The sequence below is a fragment of the Xenopus tropicalis genome, chromosome 5 (genome assembly GCF_000004195.4).
Source record: "Xenopus tropicalis strain Nigerian chromosome 5, UCB_Xtro_10.0, whole genome shotgun sequence".
NCBI classification, from domain to species: Eukaryota; Metazoa; Chordata; class Amphibia; order Anura; family Pipidae; genus Xenopus; species Xenopus tropicalis.
Window position 1 is genome coordinate 80,731,521 of NC_030681.2, and position 21,398 is coordinate 80,752,918.

Below are 21,398 nucleotides of genomic sequence, written 5' to 3' on the forward strand. Positions count from 1 at the left end.
TTCAACCCATCCAAGTAAACCCAGCACACACAACCCACACCTACCAATCTATACACTCACATACCTAAACTATATATACAACCACTAATACTAACTGTAGATATTAGTATCACAATAGCCTTGGATATTCTGATTGTTCAAGAATTCATCCAGGCCCCTCTTAAAGGCATTAACAGAATCTGCCATTACCACATCACTAGGAAGGGCATTACACAACCTCACTGCCCTCACCGTGAAAAACCCCCTACGCTGCTTAAAATGGAAGCTCCGTTCCTCTAATCTAAAGGGGTGACCTCTGGTGCGTTGATTGTTTTTATGGGAAAAAAGAACATCCCCCATCTGCCTATAATCCCCTCTAATGTACTTGTACACGTAACATGGTGATGTCATCACATTACGCGCCAACGTGGTGACTCTCTGGGGAAGTATGCCAACACAGAGGTTTGCCTTAGAGTCTAAAGTGTTAAAGTAATTTCCCTGCAGACACAAACACTCTGAAAGATCAGGAATATATTCTTCTCTGAAAAATATCTCTTCATCTCTAGCTGTGAAATGTTATAGAGATGTAAACTAAACAGCCATTAATATTGTATTTAATGAATTATTATTATGAGTATAACTTTGCTATTGAAAGAAAATAATTATCTAGAGAAGAGGAAAAAAAAGTGCAAAAGATTGTGAAGTGTAACTGAACTGTCATAGGTAGCAATCTGCACATAGGTCACACGTAACAACAAGGGGCTGGAAGACATTTTATAGGTTATATGAATTTCAAAAATGGCACACACATCCTTACTCGCAAGAGATTAATGGCTATAGCCTTAAGGCCTTATTCCAACTAGAGTTCTATGCATGTTAAATTATAGTTTGGTTGGAGCAAAGCATTCAGTGGATTGGATCTGACTAAATATTGTGAGCAGATCTAATCTTATTCTTACAGAAATTAGTTCGGCTTTTTGGCATCTAAAAAAACTGGAGGCTGTGTTACTAAAGGTGGCCATATATAGGCAGATTTAAGCTGCCGATTTGAGACCTTTAGACCAATTTGGCAGCTAATTTGCTGTTTGGGGCCCCTTGACAGGCCTCCCCGAAAATCAGCCAGGTGTCTATTGAGCAGGTTTGATTTTCCCATCAAGGACCATTTTTTGGCTCATTGATGCAGTCCTCGGTTCATTGGCTTCATGTATGGCAACAGTAAGGCAGAGCAGAAGAAAGTAATCTCCAGTTCATTAAAGGAATTCTCTAATGAAGATACTTTGTTGATATTTTTTTTCCAAACTATAGTCAGGCCCCCAAACAGTCTGAGTGACTGTGAACTGGCCCCCTGTTAAAAAGTTTGAGGACCCCTGATTTTAACATTAGAGCATTTATGTTTTTCTAGGAATATGATGCCCACACCATCAGGTTATGATTAGACTGTTGTTTTTTTTTCTCCAAAATAGTGAACTAGCAATATATGGTTTTGCTAATGGTATTGTAAGAACACACATGATTCTAATATAATTAACAGTTATAATCATCTCCATTATGATCAAGATTTTATCACATTATAAGTCTCACAGCAGAATAGAGCTACAATGACATACTAAATATAATGCATTTTTTCCAATATAATATTCTGATGGTAGTGTCTCTTTAACAAATGTGGTTATCCTGGCATTTTGTAAATATATAAATGTAAACTCCTTTTACTAATTAGTGTTCATTCCGTGTGGCTTGATGTAAGGTCTTTGTTCTAACATCAGATGTCAGTCACTTTATATTATCTAATCTAAAGTTCTAGTTCCTGACAGCTTTTAAGAGAACAAGCTGAGGTAGAAAGGTTAATAATTAACAGCATCATCAGGTTAAACAAGAACAATCAATATTCTGCCACTGTTTCTGCTATGTGCAGCTAGTAAATCTCTTGAGAGGCTTAAACAATGACCAATTTATTTACTTTGCGCTGGAAATGTGTTATATAAAAACACTATGCTAGACTATTTATGCCAAAGAATTATTTATACAGCACAAATACACGTTTTTTTTTCAACTAGAGTCGAAAGCTAACTTATCTTATTTTCTGTCCCATTAAACATACATTAAGCATACACTGGTCTTATTCACTTAGTTTCACATGAACACAAAATATAGATTTATTTAGGCAATAATGTTTGCTAATAAAACTTTCCCATTGATCAATCTGTTCATCAGGGCTGTCAGCCTCAAGTGAAAGATGATTGTATCAGCTACCTGAAAGACCCAATCCTATAGCAATGACATCTTTTCCAATCAGTAAATATTAGCTTTTTGCCATTTTCTAGCTCTTTTAAAGAAAACATTCACCTTTCTATTGTTTTTTTAAATACAAATCTTTACAATGATTCTATTTTTTTTTTATTTTGCTTTAAAATTCAAATATGGTTTCAAATTATGGTTTCCAGAACTCCAATATTTATTACACATACTCAAATTCTGATAAACAAGACTCTGTGAGTACGTAAAGTAAAATGTAAAACTTTTAAGGGATGTGTCTAAATTTAATTAAAAACAGGTAACAGTTATTTTATTAGGCTAGTATTTATAGTATTTTATATTGCAGAAGAAAGTTGTTTTGACAGAATTATGCAAAGAAAAATGCAGGTACAATTAAATTAGTATTAGTTAATAAAATACAGAAGAAAAAAAAGAAAATATTTATTGAGCAATGTACAATGCAGATATTTTTCATTACGACAGCATTCCATACCCTATTCACAAAAGCATTTCATTCTTGTGTGATCTTTATGGTGCCCAAGGACTGGAAAGCTAATGAGATTCTATATCCTTCTGTATTCTCTAATGCAGAGGCTCTTATGTTAATGACTATGGGAAATTTAGGCAAGATTGTTTTAGAAAATACAGAATCTCTCCATGGCATTGAATTATATTTGCCAACATCAGTGGTTTGTGGTGCAAGGACACTGATAAAATGATGTGAGGATTAACACAGCTGAACTAAATGTACCCATACTTGAAAAACCCACACTTGAAAAAATCTAATTAAACTTGAAATTGTTGACCTACAGAGTGGGATATTAGCTTGAGAAAAGTTTGTGTCCTTATCTGTGGTATATATCTGTAATAGTTCAGTAACAATGATCTAGACATCCTATACATTTAAAAATCCCAAAGTATAAATCCCATGTGCTGGAAGAAACATTATGAGCTTAGATAAGCAGTTAATTTTCCATCATTCCACTAAGCTTAATAATGAAAACTGCAACTGATATTTTATAGGTGATCAATTCTAAATGAACAAAAATCCATAGCTTTCCTAATAACATTTTTACCAATAATCCAAATTAATAATGCATCCATTACTTATTTTGGTTAAAAGTAGGGATGTACCAAATCCAGGATTCGGTTTAGGATTTGGCAAGTTTCTGCCTTTTTCATCAGGAAGCGGCAAAATCCAAGTGTGTGGCCAAACCGAATCCATAAAATCATTGACTTTTTTTTCAGTTCAGTATTCAGAAGAATCTTTCACAAAGGATTCAGGGTTTAGCCAAATCCCAAAAATAGTGGATTTGGTGCATTTGGTGCAAGTAGAAGTTAACATAATTTAATACTCAACCACTTAAATGCAGACATGCATGACATGATGGTCATGCATTTTTAATTACAATTTAATTCAGAGAATTAATTAAAAGAAGTTTTTTTTAATGAATTGCATATCAAATTGAATTTCATCCATGAGTTTTCATATGATAAACTTTTTTACTCGCTGAATTGAATCTGGCTTTTTGTATGAGTAAAGATGGCCATACAAGCGCAGATTTAAGCTGGTGATTTGGGTCCTTTAGACTGTTTTGGCAACTCATCTGCTAGTGTATGCGACAGGCCTCCCCAATCAATATCTGGCCAAAAATTTACCAGATGTCAATAGGGCAGGCTTGATTTGTCTGTTGGACTGAGGACCACATTGGCTCATTAACAAAACAATTCATTTTTTTTGTGTATTAAATACAGAGCTATTAAATGCAGATGTATAATATGAACATTTTATAGGTATCTTTATTTACGATTTATAATGTAAAAAAAGACTGTGGGGGACATTTATTAATGTATGAATGCTCTGCGACAATTTCGTACCTTGCGCGACAATTTCGTACCTTGCGTCAAAATTTGTGCAACAAAATCGTACTTGTCGCGCCAAGTACAAAAGTTTCCAATTCATTCAGCTTCGTTATCGTGACTTTCCTTGGGCCAGTTTGGAGCTGCAGAGTGCCATTGAGTCCTATGGGAGGCTTCCAAAATCATGCACAGAAGGATCAAAGTCAGAAAGGTTTTCCTGCTGTTTACAATCGTTGGGTACGAAAATTTTGTGACTTTCGGAGCACCAATACTATTATAATATTATAATATTATCATGACTATTCCGATTTTTTCGTAAGCATGTTCATGATATTTGCGATCATCAGAAATGATCATATCCAATCTGAATTTTACCCATTTCAGGATTCGAACTCGTGATTTGATGAATGTGGCCCTATCTATCCACTCAGATTTTATAAATACAGAAATATTAAAATATTTTCCCAACAAAAAAATTTGCTACCAATAATTTGGTCTATGTTTGTGTTACTTAAAAAGAATAAAAGAATGTCTAATATAAAAATATTTTTTTTACTAATCTAAAGTTGTAAATGCAATATTTAAAGAAATGCTTTCTCTTTATGTTGTAATATTTGGCGTTACTTTTTAAGTCTTGTGAAAAAACTGGTGAATGAAAGAATAATCAAAAGGAAGGATAGCAACATACATGTACCAAAACAAATAATATTCATAATGCTAAGCATAACACAATTAAAAATATATTTCCTTTTAAATTTAGCATACATATTTTTCTTTTTTGATTCAATACAATGAGGTTTAAGCAATTCCATTTGTTCACTCTATATCTGTAATATTCTGATGCTGAGCCTACACACACATACACACACACACACTTGATTTCATATATCCTGTAGAAAAGTTATATTTTCTTCCAATATGTATAATAAAATATCATTATTATCCAAATATATGCATTTATAAAGAAAAACTATACTTACCTATTTGCAAACATTATATAACATTATAACAAATTGGTAAATGTTATATACTGCTTAGAAATAATTCTTGAAATAAAAAAAAAAATACTTTTGAAACACTGAAAACATTTGAAACACTTACCTAAATCTCCATTTCATTTGTCAGAACAAAGATTTGGTGCATATTCTGAACCAACTTAGATGACAGTTGTAGCCCTTTCCCCATTAGAAATGTTAAATGCCAGTAACAATAAATAAGAAACATTTTCTTGTTGATTCAAATACTGGTATAAGAAGTTGATTTGTTTATCTGTATCTATTTGGAATGTTTATAATTGAAAAACAAAGAAATAATGAATATTGTACAGCTACATATTAGGCTTTGTATTATAATATACAATATTGCAATTCATTTATATAGATTTTTTTTATCTTTTTTTTAGTTGCAGTTGATGTATTTCCCTCACTAAAATGGAAGAATAGTGTGTTTTATTTCAACTTATCTTTCTAACCTGTGGTTAATTCCATAGAAAATTACATCAGCATGTTTTCCAGATGCAGGCATAAGGAACTGATTTAATTTTGCTACATTCAACTAATTCATTCGCTTTTATTAAAATGGATGACCCTTAGGATGTTGGTCGCTACACTCAAAATAAATCATTTGTTTGCAGGATTGCCACATTATAAATATAGCATGTTCCAAGATGCTCTTTGTAAAAGGACAAAACAGAGCAGATAAAAATTGTCATTATGTATGTGAGTGTATAGATAGGTCAGTATAGGTTTGTGTGTGCTGGGTTCACTTGGAAGGGTTCAACTTGATGGACTATGGTCGTTTTTCAACCTCATGTTACTATATAACTATGCAATAACTGAATATGGAATAGAATTATATTGTTATGTCTGTATGCTTAATATTATTTAGGGTCCATCAAAAAGCCCACAGGGCATCAGAAAACTAGCAACATTAAGTGATAATTTGTTAAGATTAGCATTTAGTTTCCAGATAAAATTATGTTATAATAAGATCAAATTTGAGTGAAGCGCTTTATTACATTTTAAAATATACCTCAGTTTCAATAAGTAAGACATTTTTGATGTTTTTCCATCAGGTTTTCAAACAGTGATTCTGACCTCTACAATAGTGGTCATTATTAGACTTTTAAAATCATATCATGTACAGCTTTTTGTATAAATTGATGTAGGTAGCATAGATATCCTTAATTCAAATACATCCTAAAAGTATGTTGCATTATACTTTAGCAGAACTTTTCTGACATCAGATTAGTTTAGCACTGAATAGCTAAGCAAAGCTTTTACACTGCATAATAATTCACTGATGTCCTTTAGTGTACTTTAAGGGGGCCATTTACTAACTGTCAGATTTTTTTTCCGATTCAAATTTTTTTTTTTTTGCACTAAGTGGCAGATGTATCAAAATGTGAGTTCAGAGCTTAATGCATAAAAACTCACCCACATTCACCTGAAGCTTATTTATCGATAAATGCGCTTTTAAAAATCCCATAAGAATATATAAATAAAAGGTGGGTGAGTTTTTATGTATTAAGCTATAAACTCACATTTTTATACATCTGCCCCTAAAAGTTGCTACTTTCCGTTATTTACTATGCATCAAAATGGCTAAAAATCCAAATCCAGCAATTTGCCACCTAAAACCTGTCCAGATCATGAAGAAGTCAATGGCAAATGTCCATTACCTTCCCTGGAGGATCCTACTTTTGCTTTGAAACTTCAGAGGTTTTGGATTTGGAAATTTTTCACAACTTTTCCCACGTTGACTTTTTCATTTCAGATTCTTTAGTAAATGCCAGATATTCATGGAAATTAGTTCGAATTTTAAAATACAAAAATTAGAACTGTTAGAGATTTAGTAAATCTGCCCCTAAATGTCACATTTTAGAGGGAGGAATGTAAATATAACTACAGATTTTATAAGATCAAAAAAGTATGATATATAAAAAGTGTGTATGTATTGTATCAACAAATACATGTTTATATTTTCAGTGCACATTTTTGTGTTTTTAACTCAATATATGTTCATCTTATAGTTTTACAATGTAGACATTCTAAATAAATTCTAGTTACTTCTAGATTTCTCTGGACATTTATGTAAACATTCCACTTGACTTTTGCAGGACTGTAGCAGCTCAATATATTGTATGCATTTTAATGTTACCTCTAAATTTAATAGACATTGTTTCTTGCTGGGCAACAAGTCCCATTGTACTTTTAATATAATATAATGTCAATATAATGTCAAAGTTTGATAAGCACTAGAAGCTGTAAGTAGCTGGATTATTATTTTAACATTGTTCAATGCAACTTTTTCCAAGTTCTTCAGGTTTAACAACCCATTTAAGGATTCACCCATCGGAATTCTGTCTCCTCTGTGCAAATGCAGATCCCTATGGCTCCCTAATTAACGCTAACTACTCTTTTCTGATGTTTGATTCTGAATGGTAAATCCTCTTGGACCTGTACTTATGTTTGAAATATATTTATAGAGCTTATAGTTTAGAGGAGCCATGTTTAGAGAAGATTACTTGAAGCCACTTTTTGTAAGTATGTCCCCTTTAAATGTTATGATTATATAAAGTTATAAAAGAACAAGCCTAAATGCAATAAACCAGAGTATTTTTTTTTACTTCTATATAGCATACACAGTAATTATAAAAAATGACTGTCAAATTCGTATTCAAGGCAGTAGCTCTTTGCATCTCAATCAACTTCTTTTAGTGTGAAGTATTTGAAGCAAGAAGAAAATTCCTCTTACAGAGTAAAGGGCACCTTGACCAGAAATCCAAACTTTTGAACCTGCACATCCTCATTACAAACTTGCTATTTAAGAGGAAGAAAATGCTAACAAAACATAAAACAAAATGTAGGAAGGAATAATAATCATTCACAAGAAAATGTCATTATTAAAGGAAAATAAAAACAAATTATACTACATCAACATATCTGATTTCTGTAAGTTTCTGCTTCTGTCCTTGAAATAATTCTCTCTTAAAGGGCACATATTACCATAAAATTGCTTCCACACCAGAGGTGTGGGCTAATAAATCCCGCACTCTGATTGGGGGAAACAATAGTCTTTTTCTATAAATAATAGCCCCTGCACCGGGAGGGAGCTGCCACTTTGGGCAGCCATGTTGTGGCACTTGCAAGCGAGTGCCACAACTTACTCATTATGTGCATAGTGAGTGAGCTGGGAGTTGGGATTAGCCCAAACCACTGGTGGGGGAAGCAAATTTATGGCGATAGGTGCCCTTTAATACAGCTATACAGAACAATTGATAAGACTCTCACCAATTAATGTTTTTTCATATCATGAATATGATGATAACATTTACATGAATGTTTTAATTTATTACTATATTTTTTTAAAAAAGATTGATTGTGTTTTATGAATATAGGGTTCAGAAATTTTGATTTTTAAAGACTGCTCCTGTGTTTGCTATTTTTAATATTATTTGCCATTTTTATTGGTAGTAGGATTAGTAAAACTAGCAGTGCCTTACTTCAAGGGACTTGTTTAAGTCTTAGCCCAGGTATAATTATTATTTTTATAATAATTGTGTTATTGTATGTTTTATTTAATTAACATGTAAAGCATCAACAATTTTACTTTTCCATAAAAGAGTACCTTCTATAGCTATGTATATTGCGAAACTTCCGTAAAAATTTGTCGACAATTTGTGCAGATTTTTTTTTTGTCACACACCAAATTGGGCACGGTCGCATAAAAAAGCGCAGCCGGCAAAAAAAAATAGACGTGGGCGACAAAAAAAAATTGGGCGACAAATGTGTTTCGTGAACTTTTCGGGACAGATTCGCTCATTACTAGTAATGTATATTGACTCAATATAAAGCTATTGAAACCTACATATCCCTTGCAATGCCCTTGTAATTTATATCTGTCTATATGTGCTTGTGTAGGGCTGTTGTATGAGGTCACTATACAGTGATCATTTTCTTTGACTTTAATCATTATGCTTTGAATTCATGTATGATTGTTTATGTGGACTTCGAGCAATGAAATGGCTAATGATGAAATATCAGATGCTAGCCAGCTCTCCCTCAGTAATAATCTACAAACAGACAATGTTACACAGAAATGTGTCTGGTCCATCAATCACCTCCAAATAGAAATATTCTTTAATTTAAGAATTTTTTAATGTTATACTATTTTTTTTTTATGGTAACTAGAATTTATTCACTATAATATTTTAGAAAAAAACTCACTTGCAATGTCCTATTCATTAAGTAAAATAAAAATACATCTCATAATTTTTTTCCAATGCCTGTTTATTGCTTAAAATTATAGCATATTGAAAAAAAAATGACAGAATGTCCTTGTTTCCCCTTGGACTTCTGTGGACTTTTAATCTTCATTTGTTGGTCTGTTCTACTTATTGTAACTCTGAATAAGCTCTGAATGTTGCAATACACTCAAGAGACTCAGAAAGCTGAGCAAGCAGAAAGCTGAATAGCTAGCACTGACAAAAAAAATAAATTGAACCAGAAATACAGATTAATGTAGAAGATAGGCTTCTACTAAGATAACACATGCAATATTTGTATTATATTCCTATTTTATGTAATATTATTCAGCAACAGCCTTAATATTTCTTAAAGTTTACCTAAACATAATCTGAGTTACCTTTAACTAAACATAATCTGAATCAAGTTAATAGCTATGTTAATTTTATAGAATATAAGAATGTTGGCTGGGGGGGGAAATACATTTGTGACTCACAGCAAATTCCTTTAAAAGTTATCTAATTTTTTATTTCATTTTTAATTTTCTTAAAATAAATAACTTATTGGTAGTAGTAGTATGAAATAGTCATGTATTATTTTTTTATTATTTTAATTTTAGTGTTATTTTTAATCCTATATGGTGGTATTTTTTTTTAAACTTTTTAATTGTATATTCGATAAACACCTAACTTTTTTTTCTACATATGGAAAGATACATGATTTATACAGAAACAAGGTTTTAAAGGGCAGGAATGTATTCCCTCACCCACTGACCTGAGAAAAAAATGCATGTTAATATATGAGGGAAAATACTGTACAAGGTTTGAATAGTGATGGCAAAGTAATGTTAAAAATATTAAACCTTTAAATTGGTAGGAACAATATTGAAACAAAAATTGGTGAGAGTCCTAATTAATAATGAAGAATCTTGAGAATAATATTGATAAATTAAAATATTTAACTTCGAAAAACTGTTCCACCTAGTGCTAAATAACTGTCAAATATTTACTGAAGTAGACATGTTACCTGGCTATGACAAAGAGCACACAACTGACACCCAAGTAAGCCAGCAGAATATACATCCAGATATCAGGGGAAAGAGGATTCAGGAAGGAGAACACGCCGGGGTTTGTACCATTGGGTTTTCGGTACAATATACTTATTCCAAGAGTCATGAATGGTTTGGTAAAATCAATGACTTGCTCTCTTACATATGTTATAGCGAGCGGTGCAACTGCAAGGTCAGCTTTCTGTTGATAGAAATAAAAAAAGAAATATAGTATCAGTTAAATATATACATCCAATATATCAAGCACATTGTCTCTCTTTTTCTAAAGATAAAGGATTTTTGTGAACAGATCCTATATCAATTTAAATATATGAAATAAATATACAAGTTATTTGTTTGTTGTGCATGTTATCCTAGCACTACTAAAACATGAAATGACCAAAAATTATTGTACAGGTAGGAGATCTGTTATCTAGAATGTTTGGGACCTGAGGGCTTTCCAGATAAGAGATCTTTCCCTAATATGGATCTTCAACATTTAAGTCTACTAAATAATCATTTAAACATTAGGATTAGGATCACCTACAAGTTACATATTTATTATTACAGAAAAAAACTAAATGACTTTTAAAAATTAGAATTATTTGATTAAAATGGAGTCTATAGCCTTCCCATAATTCAGATCTTTCTGGATAACGGGTTTCCATACCTGTAACACTCACAAATCATACACATCAATTGTATTTATTGTTTTCTTAAATTATTTGGTAGATTTATGACATGCCAACAAAGAATGTTTAACATGCAAATATATCACTAGGGCACAAGACATGCCTGTACCCTAAAGGTCCTTCTTTAGTGCTGGTTAATAATGATGAGTTAATCAGTTCCATATCGCTTTGCCGAAAAATTTGTGAATCTTTCAAAAGATCCGCGAAACTGCGAAAAATTCGCGAAACGGCGAAAATGTTGTGCGTCAAAGAAAATTGAAGCCCGTGACTATTCTTTTGTCACCCGCAACTATTATTTTGTCGCGCTGCTATTATTTCGTTGCGCGACTATTCTTTTGACGCCCGCGACTATTCTTTTTTGACGGCGGCAACAATTTTTGCACGTGTGGCAAATTTTTCCACATCGAATTTTTTCGTCCATTTCGTGAAACAATCCACCAATGGCGAAACGCGGAAATTCGCCGCGAATCCATGCCTGGCGAAACATTTCGCCCATCACTACTGGTTAACACAGTCTTTGGTCTTAAAACATATCTTTGTAAACTAACAAGTCTTTGCAATATCCCTTTACAATAAACAAGCCTCACAGTTGGTTCAATATCTGAAGCAATGTGCAACTAATATAGTAGTGTGTTTGTATCTGAGATTAAGTGATGCCTTCTCCATATTAGTTAAATTTGTCCAAAACAAGGAAGTACTCCACAGTAATTAGATCAAATAATACCTTATTCAGAAGCCTTGTTTTAGGGGAATTTGAGTAAAATAAAAAATATGTTATCGTTCTCAATCTGAAATGAATTAAGGTGGAAGAGCTGTATGTAGCTCCACTATTTAGTGTTCACTTTATTTAGGCATCTAGATACTCACATCACTGTTAACCTTGCAATGTGACATGGAATGTAAATTCCATAACACACTAAGGGCCAGATTCAATTCAGTGATACAAACGTATCTAATAGTTAACCATGTGAAACCTTATGGATACGATTCAAATCAACCCCATAGTGTATAATGATTACATTAACTAATAAAAAGTTACAATGATAACATGATTATTTTGGGGGCCATTTCTGACGGTCACATTTTTTTCTGATTCAGATTTTTTAGAGCTAAAAGTCACAGAAAAAAATATAGATTTTTTAAAGATTTACTATATGACAAACCAGCTAAAAATCTGAATCCCACAATTCACCAGCTAAAACTTGTTGAGATAATGTAGAAGTCAATGGCAGATGCCCCTTCCTTGGAGGAACCTTCTTTGCTTTAAAAGGTCATGTAGAGATGTCCTGGGAAAATAACAACCTTCATTTAATTAGTGGTTTTAGAAGTTTTTCAGGGAAATTTTGCATTTGTAAGTCTACAAAAATTCTTATGGAAATTTAAAAACCTAAAAACATTTGGGGGCTGATTTACTAACCCACGAATCCGACCCGAATTGGAAAAGTTCCGACTTCAAAACGAACATTTTGCGACTTTTTCGTATGTTTTGCGATTTTTTCGGATTCTTTACGAATTTTTCGTTACCAATACGATTTTTGCGTAAAAACGCGAGTTTTTCGTATCCATTACGAAAGTTGCGTAAAAAGTTGCGCATTTTTCGTAGCGTTAAAACTTACGCGAAAAGTTGCGCATTTTTCGCGTAAGTTTTAACGCTACGAAAAATGCGCAACTTTTTACGCAACTTTCGTAATGGATACGAAAACTCGCGTTTTTACGCAAAAATCGTATTGGTAACAAAAAATTCGTAAAGAATCCGAAAAAATCGCAAAATACCGATCATTACGAAAAAAACGCAATCGGACTCCATTCGACCCGTTCGTGGGTAAGTAAATCAGCCCCTTGGTTTTTCATTTTGCATTTTAATTTGTTTGTGGTTTTTCAATTCAGATCTTTTAATAGATAACTAGACATTCTTGGTTTTAGTGGAAATTAGTTTACTTGTGGTTTTAAAGACCTCTAAAACCACAAAAATCAGAATGTTGATAAATCTGCCTACCTACCTGGAAAAAATAATTTTAACATTAACAAAATGGCATTGCCATATTTCTTAGCTTTCTGGATAATAGAGTACAAGAGAATAAATCTCAGTTTCTTGTTAGGCATTGTCTTTCTGGTCTTAGTAGGACAGATTTAATAAGGACTTGTATTGCTCTTCTATAGTTTTTTTTTCCTTTTCTGGTATTATTGACACATGTTTCCTATTTATTTCTTACAAATAAATAACTATAGCTTCTGGCAAAAGCACATTAAGTGCAAATAAATAATGCTGAAGGGCTTTATTTCAAAACAGCTTTTTCTCTATTTGAAATAACTATAGAATTGCTGTTAAACTGTACTGTTTTTCCAATAAAATAAAACATTTTGTTAGGTAGTTTCAAACTACTCTATGATCTTCTTTTTGAAATGTTCTTAAATGTGTTATATTTGAAATAAAATGTGCTTAGAGTTTCAGAGATAACTGCCTACAGCAATTATTTTAATAGGAACTGTCAAGGTTTTCTCACTTGCTGGGTGCTTTCCATAAGATTAGATAGAGGATTTTGACTGAAGATAATTTAGTAGAGGCCTTCAATATTTATTCTACATCTCTGTATATTAAATACACTGCATTAATAACTGGCCACTTATGAACTCACCAACTGAAAAAGATACAGTACATATACATAGCAGTCCATCTTTTAAGCAAGTTTGCCATTTGGTTCTGTGGGCAAGCATTACATCAGTTGTAAAACACAGTTAAAAATGGACCCCAGCTGCATGTTTATATACTGCCACAATATTAGTCTTATAGTGCATCAACTGCCCACACATCAAACAGTAAGATGTATCTTAGTAAATGTTGGCACTTATAAAGTGTTTAAATAGCCAGTTCTGCTTAGTATAGTGCTTTAATGACCCTAATATACTTGCATTGTAACACAATATTACCCTACTATAGCAAACATTACTTCAGTACAGTGTTACCATAGTCTATATTGACCTAGTGCAAGCATAGTCTATATTACCAAAATAAATTGCTTTCATAACCCACATTCCCACTTATATAGGCACAAGAGCAAATATTTTCTCCAATAAAATGCTCTACATGCTCTGTGGCTAAATACTTCACATTTTCTAATTAAAATGTTTTAGTATGTCATAGAATGGCCTGTCTTAACAACTTTTTAATTGGTCTTCATTTTTTATTTGCTATAGTTTTTAATTATTTGCCTTCTTCCTAAGCCTTTCTTGAATTTATAAACGGAGGGCATTAGTCTTGGCAGCCAAAACTATTGCTCTGTGAGGCAACAATTGTATTATTTTTATTGTTTTCTCTCATTCAGACCACTACTTAACAATTTGAAAATTACCTTCCTTAGATTATCACTGTCTACATCATACTAAAAATTATTTATTGTACACTGAATTACAATAACTTTCCCTCTATCAATATCCAAGCTGCTCGAGTTGCATGCTTCTGTATAAACTCTCTAAGAACATGCCATTATATTGTCATGAATATGTAGAAAATATGAAGTTTTAACTAAGAATGAAGTTAAAGTTGGATTTTCTGTTATTTGTAGTGATGAGCACATTTTTCAGTTAATTATGTAAACTATTATTGTAATATATTTAGCAGCAATATGCATTTCAAGTAATGGTGTGTAGCATGTGTGCATGTCTGTTTGCAGAAGGGGTGTAACTGTTATAAGCAAAAATAGTCTCAGGTGAAAATATTGATTTGGCTGCTGTACTATATTGTTGTCTTTTCAAGGAGGGAGCTTAGCATTCAGGAACCATATGTCAGTTGTGACACAAGAGGCTGAAAATAACTATTACACGTACTACAGTTCTGGAAACTTGAAGGAATTTTATATTGTGCTTCAAGCATAAACCCTTGCTGTGATACACAAGAGTAATCATCCACTAGTATAACCCAACAATTCAAGTGAACCTTGCCTTTCCTATTTGTCTCCAGGGGATAAGTTGACATTAGTTTATGGTTCATCTAGTTCCCTGCAGTACCTTTTAAAAGTACAAATCAAGCAATGACTGGCATTCTTTATCATATGACTATGATAGCAAATTGTATTTATAACTCTGTAGTTAAATAAGAAATATACAGATAAACAAAAATATTCATCTGACATAGGTCAAGCACAGGCTATATGGCTCTTTTGTATTATAATTATTAGTGATGAGTGAAATACACACTGAACTTTTCAGTGCAAAAGACATTGAAGTCTATAGGCAGGTTTTTGTGAAAACTTTTTTTCAAGGCAACTTTTTTTAGTGCAGAATACATTCGTGAAAAAATAGCAAGGTATGTTTCCTAGAGCCTTTATTCCCACAGTGACTGGGGAATGGAGTCTATGGGAAGTTCTTCACAGGGAATTTTTTGTTCTGTTGACTTTTTCAGTGTAGAATACATTGGAGTCTAGGGTGTTTTTATTGTGATTTTTGTCATACAAATTATGAATAAAAATAATGATTTGTCACCTTTTGCAAATCTCTAGAGTGCAGCAGCTTCTGTTTCCAACAGGTATGGGATCCCTATTTTGGAAACCCATTATAAAAAAAACCTCAGAATTATGGGATGGCAATCTCTCATAAAGTCAATTTTAAGCAAATAATTCTAATTTGTAATAATTATTTCATTTTCCCCTGTAATAATAAAACAGTACCTTGTACTTGTAACAAAGCTGCATAAATCAATATTGGTGCCAAAAAAGATTTTTAGCAGGCTGAAGGTATGGTGATCCAAATTTAAGAACCAAAGATCCCCCCCTTATCCACAAAAAACTCCAAAACCCAGGTCCCAAGCATTCTAGAATATAGATACCTGTACAGGTATGGGATCCCTTATCCAGAAATCCATTATCCAGAAAGTTCCAAATTACAGAAAGTCAATCTCCCATAGACTCCATTATAAGCAAATAAGTCTAATTTTTAAAAATGATTTCCTTTTTCTCTGTAATAATAAAACAGTACAGGTATGGGATCCGTTATCTGGAAAACCATTATCCAGAAAGTTACGAATTACGGAAAGGCCATCTCCCATAAACTCCATTATAAATTATTTTCTTTTTTTCTCTGTAATTATAAAACAGTACCTTGATTCTAACTAGGATATCATTAATACTTATTGGAAGCAAAACAACCCTGTTGGGTTTATTTAATATTTAAATGATTTTTAGCAGACATAAGGTATGGTGATCCAAATTATGGAAAGAGTAAAAAAAAAAATCTATATTACTATTGTATGAGCAAAAGTCTATAAAAGATAGGGTTTTATATGTAAGGTAGTAAACAATGAAACTATGGAATACGACACATGAAATTCCATAAGAGAAGTTAATTCACAAGACTAGATGAGTGATACACAGGTGATGAATAAAACACAGGGATTGAAAATGAAACATGAAGATTTATACTAGCTAAACCACTTGTATCTGCTATCATTCCATGAGACATAACTAGTATGGCTATACATACATTTCCTTCTATAATTTCATTCACACATTATAATCTGAAAGAAAAAACATCCTTATTTATTTTTGTCACTTTTTTCTTTGTGTTTTTACACTTTGTGTTTCATTTTATTTAAGCTTATCGGCTATCCTGCATGTGTGTACATACATGCACATAGCAGTGTGTCTGACACAAAGTAGCAAGTAGAATTGAAGTAGTACTGCACATCTACTGCCATTCTCAACTGGTACACACACAAAATATAGCGCAATTCCCCTGCTGCAGTGGTTGAGATATTAAGTCTTGTGCTGTTTATGAGGTTATGTTATTCATCAACAGGGGGTTTGGAAGCATATCAAGGTTATTTAAAATATAAGCAAAGTTTAGTCAAAGTGTGACTAAACTTGCTGATTTTACTACCAACATACAAAAGAATGGTTTGATCAATGCACATTCCATATGCCTCTGTTTTATTACTAATTTAGGATATGTGCAAAAACACATTCAAAATTGTGGTTTTTCGTTAAAAGGTATAGAATTACCACCTACATAGTATGGTGACTTGGCAATTTTATGATCATAATCTTTTAACTTAAAACCCTTATTTTTGAAAATGTGTTTACTTGCTCAGAAACTAAATTACTGATAAAATGAGACCAGGAATGCTGCAATGATCAAGCCAGTCTCTTTTATATATTTGTAGGAAAAATGACCAGAGCAGTTTTAATTAGTGATGCAAACTAATTTGCCAGGCATGGATTTGCCATTGGCAGATTTTTTTTCATGAAACAGGCTACAAAATGCTGTCAAAATAGCTTGACATTATTATTAGTAAAAAGCCCTGCTTTTAAAAAGGTATGCATTTGCATGGGCTAAATTATTAATAAAACAGGGGGCCAGGAAAAGTGCATTGATCAAAACGTTTTTTTTTTTTTTTTTTAAACAACAGTTACTTCTACGTCCATCTACTGAATAAAATACTTAGCTATATATTTAAATATTTCTCCAAAATTGAAATTATACATTTGGAAATCTGTTCAAAGTCTGTTTTTTTGCAACTTGGAAGAATCCTTTTAACACATTTTTATAGTTAGAAGGATAAAAGGTGTTTTTCAATCTGCAACACCCAGCATGAGAAAATAACCCTTATTGTGTTTTTGTGGTGCCTACTGTTGTATACATTGTGTTGAAACTCACAAGAGCATTTTGTGCTGTACATCCTTTAGACATATTTTAGCTTATGTAGTACCCTTTATGCTGTAAAGTAATCACCCAAGATTATGAAATAAAATTCATGTAAGCAGACTTTGCATAGATCTGCTAATCAATTATTTTAACCGGGGAATGTAATTAAATGTAGCTTCTATTAAACATATGCAGAATACATTTCTACAGTATCCATGAGAGTATGGTAATATAGAAACAACATTTGTTACAGTTCTGCTAAACCCTACTAACTAATCATTACAAGTGTTTATTAGTATGTAACTTAAAAGCTAAGAGCTGCCTGTGGTAGCTGTGGTTTACTAGACCTGGCACAAACCTGTTGCCTGTTACATTTCTCCCATAAAATAAAAAAGCAACAATACTGCCCAGATGTACTGAACATCCAATAAAGTATTTTTAATCAGTGTGTTAAAGAATAAGTAAACCTTTTTTTTCTATCTAAAATTACTCTAAACAGCCTCCATAATTACCTACCCGTGTCCCAGCATTCTCTCTGACCTGATTCCTCAGTTTGAAGTTGATCGTTTTTCTCTGCTTCCTTGTGCAGAGTGAAGCCCCACCCCCACTTCCTCTTCAGGTCTCTTATCAAAAAAATAAAAACCCTGCTAATGCACAGACTGGCTCCTGCTGCCTCCTGGCATGCCCAGAAGGCTCTCCAGGTCGACTACAGGTAGTTGAATTAAAGAGAGAACTGAACAGGAAGTGGGGGCGGGGTTTCACTCTGCACAAGGAAGCAAATAAAAACGATCAACTTCTAACTGAGGAACCAGGTCAGAGAGAATGCTGGGACAAAGGTAGGTAATTCTGGAGGCTGTTTAGAGTAATTTTACTGATAGAAAAAAAGGTTTACTTATTCTTTAACTAAAAGCAGGAAAAATGGGTCTTGTTGGCTGCATAATCTAACTCTCTGTTGTGTTTCTGTACTTCAACACTTTTTTTCCCATAAAAATGACCAGTGTACCAGAGGCCACCCCTTAAGATTAGAGAAAAGGAACTTTCATTTGATGCAGCGTAGGTGGTTTTTCACAGTGAGGGCAGTGAGCTTGTAGAATGCTCTTTCTAGTGATTTTGTAATGGCAGATTCTGTTAATGCCTTTAAGAGGGGCCTGGATGAGTTCTTAAACAAGCATATTATCAAAGGCTATTGTGATACTAAAATCTACAGTTAGTATTGATGTTGGTATATATAGTTTATGTATATGAGTGTATAGATAGGTCAGTATAGGTTTGTGTGTGCTGGGATCACTTGGAAGGATGAACTTGATGGATTCTGGTCACTATGGGGCACATTTACTAAAATCTGATGTTTCTGGGCTTCAATCATGATATGATAAAAATTCATAGTAACCACGATAATTTCTGATGTTCTAAAATGTTCGGTCATGCGATAATATCGCAATTGCATTCAGAAAGTCACAAAATTTTCATGCTGAAAAGTTCATTAAGCCACTAGAACCTTTCTGGCTTTGATGCCTTCCGGACCTGGATTTGGAAGCCTTCCATAGGACTCACTGGGACTCGACAGATCAAACGTGGGAAAAAGATAGTCCCAAGAAAAGTTTAACCAAAGCTTTACAGAATTCCAAAATGTTCATAGTCTTTGTGCAAAATACGTTTTTTTCGTGTTTTTTTTTTAACGAAAACCACAAAAAACATGGAATTTTAACGAACTTATTCCATACATTCTGAAATGTTCTATTAGTTCAAAAAAAGTTAGAAAAATATGAAATTATCTCAAAAAAGTTTATTAAATGGGCCCCTATGTATCTATGTGACTATGTAATCAAAGATTTATATTGGTTAAAAACTAGGTAAATTCCAAAACTGTTATGAATCGATGCAAGAATGGTCAACAAAATCCTACTTACCAGCACTGTATCAGTAATCTTGCTGTAATCTAACATACATATTTTTGTTTCTCAGTATTACAGTGTAATCAAACATGAGGAGGAAGACATACTTAAGCTTAGTCGGCCAGTGCTCAAAAAATGTGCTTAATGCTTTCAGCTCCAGTGGCAGGAACAAAAAACATGAAGCCAGATTTTGACAGAACAGGTAAGATTCGTATTAGAGGATTATCTTGCATTCACTGGGATACTGGCCCTGGAGACCAGAAAAAATGTTGCCTTTAGAATACAACCATGAAGGAACTATAGCTCTGAGCATGCTTTAACCCTTAATAATATGCAGGAGTGTGTGGAAGTTTATAGTCCAGCAAATTGGAGTAAAGAAGACTCTGTGAGCGCCGCATGAAATAGATATGATAAAAACACTTTCATGCACTGCACTACACTACGCTTTCATGCATAACACAGTACCACAAAATAACCCCTACTTTTATATTTCTATTAGTTAAATCTGTTTTCTATTCCATATGTCAAAGGTTGACATGCAGTAATTATAATAACCATCTTTTCATTTTATTTGCTGACTTTATTGTTATGCTAAACGGTTAATTGCTTTTAGTTTTCTCTGAGAAACCATAAAATAAATTAAAATGGGAAAGCCAAAATTACAGAACAATTAGTATCATTATTAACATATATTTAAAATACACCAACATATTTTGCAGCACAACAGACAATGAATGGGTAATCCACCACTAAGTTCTTGTTTTCATTTGCATTGTTGCATGTTGTACTGTTGTATTTGAACTTTATCAGTTTCAATAAAGACCGGTAACTACACATATTAAATAAAGTTACCAACACAAAATAAAATATAATTTTTTTAAGGTCCACTGCTGCATAAATATAATAACTGATACATGAGTTTTCAGTGTATCTGGCTGAAACAACAACACATTGGCTAGACAACACTGCCATCTGGCTTCTATTAATAGTATTTTAATAACACCACAACATACAGAAGAATCTAATGGAGGTTCAGAAACTGTATTTCAATATAAACATTCTGTGCATATGTATATAAAGGTAATTAGAGAAAGAGGTACAAAAATACCAAGCACACTTCCATCTGTGATGCTTAAAATCCTCAGTACAACACTAAGCAGCTTTTTAAAGTCTTCACTTTGTCCTCAACAAGTTATTTTGAGATATACAGTAAGTATTGAGATATTTATACAAAAACGATTAAGGGGAACATTTCCAAAATCTAAAATGGGCTAATTGAACTAAGGATTTGCAGGAGTTAGAACTAACTCTTAAAGGGGTTGTTTAATTTCAAGGTTCAAATCTTATTAAACCACCTATCAGAAAATCAATTTTTCATAATAAAAAAATAAAAAGGCCACTGTAAAAGCTACATTTTATACCTTTTAAATCTGTCCTTCTTCTGTCTCTCTGATGAGTTTTCTGAAAGGATGGGAGTGGCCTATTTTGAACCTGACACACTGAGAACTTCCTACATATTTCTATCAAATAGCCACCACTGCTACCTTTAGTAAATTAGAACGACAATTCAAGTCTTTTCTTGCAAGCTCTGTCAATGTCAAATAAGCCTTTCATATTTAGATACAAATCTTAAAATATAAGGTATCTGAAGGTACGCTTCACATGTACTATTTTACAAATATTCATGATAATTAGCAATACAAGAATCAATTAAATAATATATTTAAATATTGGGAAAATTAAATGGAATGACCTATATATATATATATATATATATATATATATA

General features: G+C 32.7%; 1 protein-coding gene across 2 annotated transcripts in view; it reads right to left on the reverse strand.

Annotated features, from left to right (window-relative positions):
- grik2 (glutamate receptor, ionotropic, kainate 2) overlaps positions 1-21,398 on the reverse strand; it is a 277,175-nt gene that overhangs the window by 63,645 nt on the left and 192,132 nt on the right. For both annotated transcript variants that reach the window (XM_031902289.1, XM_018094319.2), the window contains one exon: positions 10,368-10,591. In XM_031902289.1, the coding sequence (XP_031758149.1) occupies positions 10,368-10,591 (224 nt within the window). The remainder of the gene's footprint in view (positions 1-10,367; positions 10,592-21,398) is intronic.